The sequence below is a fragment of the Triticum urartu genome, chromosome 5A (genome assembly GCF_056163025.1).
Source record: "Triticum urartu cultivar PI428250 chromosome 5A, HENAU_Tu73, whole genome shotgun sequence".
NCBI classification, from domain to species: domain Eukaryota; kingdom Viridiplantae; phylum Streptophyta; class Magnoliopsida; order Poales; family Poaceae; genus Triticum; species Triticum urartu.
In genome coordinates, this window is record NC_141877.1 from 484,427,685 (window position 1) to 484,433,851 (window position 6,167).

General features: G+C 46.3%; 1 protein-coding gene across 1 annotated transcript; it reads right to left on the minus strand.

Annotated features, from left to right (window-relative positions):
• Nucleotides 1-3,037: 3,037 nt before the first annotated feature.
• On the minus strand, nucleotides 3,038-4,136 carry LOC125556360 (uncharacterized). Its single transcript, XM_048719113.2, has 3 exons — nucleotides 3,932-4,136; nucleotides 3,454-3,807; nucleotides 3,038-3,371 (listed from the first exon to the last, which is right to left on the minus strand). The coding sequence occupies exons 1-3, from the start codon at nucleotides 3,935-3,937 to the stop codon at nucleotides 3,318-3,320; spliced, it is 414 nt and encodes a 137-aa protein (XP_048575070.1). The 5' UTR covers nucleotides 3,938-4,136; the 3' UTR covers nucleotides 3,038-3,317.
• Nucleotides 4,137-6,167: the final 2,031 nt, after the last annotated feature.

Below are 6,167 nucleotides of genomic sequence, written 5' to 3' on the forward strand. Positions count from 1 at the left end.
AAGCTGACATTCGTCAGATAACATTTTTGTTTGTATATTCCTTACAACATGCATGCTTACCGTGGGAGTGCATTTTTCAAAACGTAGCGTGAGTGCATTTTTACATGTACAATAATTAGAGAACGAGAAATGTTATCGTGTTAAGTTTAACTTTTTTCTGAGGATGTGTTAAGTGGTGACTGGCATCATTAATCGGGTGAATTCATCTCAAGTGCGACGTGGACTTGCTTGAGCTTTCCTTTCGGGCATATGTCATCCGTTAGGAGTTACCACTAGGTTTACCATTATGGAAGCCAGCTACGTTCTGAGCTCAACCGAAATGCAAACCCGCTTCCATTCATGCATGAACGCCATTACGCACTACACACCGCGGGGCGCTGCGGGCCGGCAAGGAGCTGTTCGAGACGGCTGGTATGCGTGACGTTCCTGGATCCTGCATAGTAGACCACAGTTCAACTCCCCCGTGTCAACAGTTGATGCCATCACGGTGCGGTGTGATGCACCATTGCTGCTGCTACATGCTCGTGGCCCCGGTGGACGGCCGGCCGGTCCGCCGGTGGAGACAGCCATGACGACGGACTGACTTTCTCTGGGTAGGCGTGATGCATGCATGGATGGCTACAGAGCACCGTAAATGCCCTCCACCATAAATACTGACCATAATGTGCCGCCCTACGTTAGGCCTCCCTCTAGAATGGATAGGGGATTTGTACTGGCTGGGCGTGAACAGGAATGATCTGATCCGGCCATTTGATCATGACGTACGGTAGCTTAGGGCATCTTCAACAGGTTGTATGTTAGTCTTCTTGGTAAAATGTTCATGTCATCAACTTACAAGCTATCATACAACTACTTCAATGAATTGTATGTAAGTTATCCAATAGATGGTGAGACAATAAATGTGATTGCTCTCTATTTCATCTTGGAGCTTGTGCAAAGGTTGTTGGTTAATCAATATACAACTTTGCTCTCTCTTCACATTTAATACATGCCATATCATCACTATGTCCTAGGTAGCAAATTTACCAACACCTATCTCACAACTGTTGGAGATGCCTTTAGTGAAAAATAATAATCATATCCATAAGTTTCGCAAAACTGTGAAAAACCAGTAATTATGACTTTAATCTTAAAATCTACTGAAACTCTAAAATAATACTATGTCATAAAATTCAAGAATAAAAAAAATACAGAGGTTGAGAAACAAAACTGTCACTTGTTCAAAAATTTCACAAAAGTTTTTGAACTACACCCTCCGTTTCTAAATATAAGTATTTTTAGACATTTCAATGCGGACTACACGCGGAGCAAAATGAGTGAATTTATGCTCTAAAATGTGTTTATATACATCTGTATATATCTTTTATTGAAATCTGTAAAAAAAGTCTTATATTTAAAAATAGAGGGAGTAGTATATAAAGATATCAACCGAAGTCGGGTACGAACCAAGTGCACTAGGTGACCGTAGCTCAGATGGTTTAGTGAAAGGCGTCAATCTATTTTGCACATATCCTCACATTTTTTTCAGACTTGTGGTGAAACTAGCCCACCAAGGTTCATGACGCATACTTTGCACCGATCCTCGCATTTTTCTTAATTTATTTCAGACTTTCCATTGTTGTTTGTTTAGTGAAAGGCGTCAATCTCAAGATGTTGTGTCGGCTCAACATCTCAGTGATGCTAATAGGGATACAATGTGCATGGTGTGCGTTCATAGGGTGAGTTTATGTGCGTGTATATAAGCATTTGTGATTGTACCGTGTTAGAAAAAAGTACCGAACCCATATTGCCTACATGACTGTTGACGGTGTTTTGGCCAGTGATGCCTCCAAAAGTCATCAGAAATGTAGAGATACAGATAATGAGATTCTTTGGTTCAATCGATTTTTCATAGAATTTGTACGACTGGATTGCTTAGGACTTTTCTTACGTTGATCATTTTATAGGTTGAAGTGAACCTATGTACAAGCTGCCAGCTTGGCGAGCTACAAACAAAAAATTGAAATCGATGAATTGAACCTAAGTAAGTTTTCTCTAAAGAGATTACATTTTATAAGAATTCTAGCATCCACGCAAATCTATTGGAAAAAGATCAGCTGTTTTTTTTCCTTTGATGCAATAATAAAAAGTCAGACCCCTTAGGACTCGAATGAGCTTGACACTTCATTCCTATGTTTCTCTTGTTCCTACGTTTCTACATTTCTATGAATCAAAGAGGCTCTAAGTGATAATAAATGCAACTGAGGAAAGAAATCTACTGCAAATCGATCATTTCATCTGGGTACTAGTGGCTGGATAAACAAATATCAAGGGGCAAAAACACGCCGACACGACTGCAAGGTTTACTAGTGATAAAAGGAAAGGTCAAGTCGAGGAAGGTGAAGCGGTGAACAGAGCACCGATTGTTCAGAAGCGCAGTTGGAAGCAGCGCTGAAGCGTGGGCGGTGTGTCCTCGGAATGCTTGTCTGATAGGACATGCATGAAACCCGGAGGGGAGGGCAACAACATTCCCCGTAAAAACTGAAGCCCCGTTTGATCCAAGATTTGGCCACTCTACGAGACGTGAAGGGAAATTCCACTACTCGTTTCTCCGGGCCGCATGTTCTCCGGCCCTAGCGACGCGACGAGAGAGGTGTTGTTGCATGTGCTGGGGCAGTAGCTAGGTCCAAGTTACCACCGCTGCAATCACGTCGCCATATTTTCCTCTTTTCTACCTTGCCACACGGCTGCGACAGTGTGTGTGCATCAGTGTATGGTATGGCATGGCATGGCCGGTCGAGTCGAGTTGAAACAAAAATGGCAGGCACGCGCGAAGAAACCAGTTCACAACGACAACTATTATCCAACCGCCCGAATCAATGCGGGCACCAGATTCACGGGCCCACGCCAACTGCTCCATGCCCATGCAGCAGCCGGGGCGGCCTCGCTCCGGGCTGTACGTGCTCGTCTATCTATTGCCATCTTTCTGAAACTTTCTGAATCTCTGATGACAAACTCGCTTGCACATCAAAATTGATCCAAAGCGATCTCAGGCTGACAGATCACAGAACACTGTACATCAACGTGCTTGCTAGGTGCAAAACAAGATGTTGCACTCAAATATCTTTCTTACGTACCCACACTACACAAAAGAAGAGTAGAAACTCGAGATGCTACTAACACACGCAGCTAGTTTTACTACTGATCGTCTTGCGACAAGCCAAGACGGTGGAAACTCTCGAAGAGACAGACAACAGAAAGGGCAAATGAGCACTGATGATGAACACGCACGCAGGAGGCAGGACGCAGCATCCCATCGGCGCCACAGGTCTCGGGGTTCAGGAGGCGACGCGTGAGCTGAGGCCCAGGCATCCCATCCACAGGCTCCACTTCTGCGTTCAAACAAAGAGCGGTCAGCTCCAACCGTACGACAGATGCAGTAATTAGACATTCTTTTCTGGGGGCCGTACGTACCTTCCTTGGACGCCGGTGGGAGGCGGGCTCCGGCGGTGGCGCCTTGTACAGGTCCTCGTCGACGTGCCGCACCTGGTACCGGGCGGCGCCGTTCTTGGCCGTGACAGCAGCGTCCGTGGACGCCCTGGCGCGCTCCCGGGACACGTCGCCCTCCGGCCGCCGCCGCCGCCTCGCGTGCTTCTTCTTGGGCGTGGGATCGCGTGGAGGAGGCGAGTACCTGAACCACACGTCGCTGCAGGCCTCCGGCTCCGGCGTGGCGTAGCACGCTGCTGCCGCCGCCGCAGCCTCCGGCTCGTGGTGGTGGTAGTTGTAGTTCCACTCCCCGAACGCCGGCACGCGACGCCTCCTCGCCTTCTGTGAGAGACCGAGAGATAAGAAACCACAAGTCCACAAGCGTGGTGATCAGACCACCACCCCCATTCTTGGTGAGGTTTGTGCTAGTATGGATGGCTTGCCTGGTGGCTCGGCCGGCACTTACCTCCATCTGGTTCAGCACGGCACAGACAGGGGAGACAGAATGAGCTAGAGAAGAAGAAGCGAAGCTGGGGCCGGTGAGCGAGTGGGGCTACGTAGCTAAGCAGAACGGAATGGAAGCTCCTGCCATGGCTGGATGCGGGTGAATTTATAGCGAGAACCGGAGGAGCAACGCCGCACTAGCCACGCTTGTCAGAACGGACGGGTGCGCCCTCCGGTGTGTAGGGTTAAGTGAAGAACCGGCGATGTTTGACAAAGAGCGCGCGGGGGGGGGGGCGGCGGCGGCGGCGGCGTAAAACAAAAATTAGCAATTCAATAAAAAGTCAAAAATTTCTGAAAATATTTTTGAAATAAACTTGACCTTTCATTGTACTAGTGAGAAGAGTTTCACAAAAGGAAAATTCCTCTTTGACTTCTTTTCAAAAAAAGACAAATTTTCGGTCAAAATAGCGTGAATAGTGACCTATAATAGCAAATAAATTTTATCTTTTTCGCTGTGAAGTCAACGTTGGTTCTTTTTTGATGAAAACTTATATACTAGTGCATAAGTAAGTCAAGTTTAATCTAAAAATACTTTTAAACTATTTTGACTCTTTTTAAATATTTTTAAAAAGTATCCTATATAAAGTGTATATACATGAGAGCCAAAGGATATTTCCACGCTGCCTCACTGTGGCCTGCAGCGAGGCGAGCTCGCCAGCCGGGGCGCGGCCGGTATGGTGTGGCCGGGCGTGGCCCCTGTTTGACGCGCGACGCATGCATCGGGCACCGTTTTCTTTTCTGGCTGCGCGTCGCGCCGGGTTCGCCGGCGACCCGCAGCCATCCTGTCGCGCCCGTGTGTTATTTCCACGCCATCATTACTGGCTGATTAGAAAATCTGACTGAGCATCGCGAAGCTGGCAATGTCCTGCTACCGACACGTTGACAGGATGGCTTCTACCACAGGTTTTCTACTGTACTCCCTCCGCTCTTTTTTACTCCACATTTCAAATTTGTGTCAAGCTAAACTTTACAACGTTTGACCAAAAAATATGTCGACTTCAAACTTTACAACGTTTGACCAAAAAAATATATTCCGTGTAATTATATTTCGTAATGACTCTAAAAATACTGATTTGACATTGTGAATATCAACTTCAGACAAAACTTATACACACACTAAAAGGACAGAAGGAAATAATTCTATCGATAACAAGACAGCACAAAGGACCAACCGATCATAACATTAGGTCCTCTATGACTATAAACAATGGTAACTTTACTCTCAAAATGTACATGGAGTGAGAGTAGTGTTGTAGGATTTTTACTCTTACTGGAAATGCAGGGCTTGGGCTTGCCCTTAGAGCATTTTCAATGGGTGATGTAAAACTTGGTGCCCAAAAAAATACTTGTAGGGCAGAAGAGAGAAGTTTTGGGGCACGGTGGCCCTGGTTTTTTCTTTTCAGATGCCCAAAAACTGATCCAATGGTTACGAGGACGAAAAGCGAATCTGATGGTTGTCCGGACACCGAACTCAATTCTCGTCGGCGTAGCTCGCTGAGACCGGGGCCGTCGTTGGGCCGCCTAGGGATGGAAGGACAAGGGCCCGGAGGAGGTGTGACCAACTCCAGCGGCGCTGTGCGGCCCGAGTGCCGAATGACATCGCAGCTCAGTCATTGTCAATACTCTGGTGCTCTATGAAAGAAAAGTGATGCATGCATGCATGCATATTTTTTTTCGCTTCCATTTTGCACGTATACATAGATGTACATTTAGTATTTATTTATTTATAAATTATTGATAAACAAATTATCACGCTACAGAAGAAACCGTAAAGACACTAGCTAGATTGACTCCAACACAGTTCTTATATCATACAAACTCCCGTAGCATCGCGCCTGGCAATCGTTTTGTTCTAAAGACCGCGAGTTCAAAGTTTGAATTTGACTAACCCTGTAGATTTTTGCTTGTCAACGAAGGGACCCATCACGACGCGGCTGTCGTGTGAAGTATGATGCAGCTTAGCTGCTGGCAAATGCACGCGGTGCACAGCCGGCCGGTCCCGGTGGTGGAGACAACCACGACGATGGACCGACTCTCTCTAGGTAAGCGTAAATGCTTGGATGGACGGCAAATTAAACAGCACTGTAAATGCCCACCATTAATACCATAATGTATCACCCTACTTTTTGTCTCTAGATGGTCATAATCTGCAGTAGCTTTGTTGGAAAAAAGGTGTAGGAAATCAAGCATGCATGAAG

What these genes read in the sequence shown, in the direction of transcription:
- LOC125556360 (XM_048719113.2), bottom strand. An exon ending in CCCACCGGCGTCCAAGGAAG is followed by an intron (nt 3,372 to 3,453) that starts GTACGTACGGCC and finishes GTTTGAACGCAG; the next exon opens with AAGTGGAGCCTGTGGATGGG.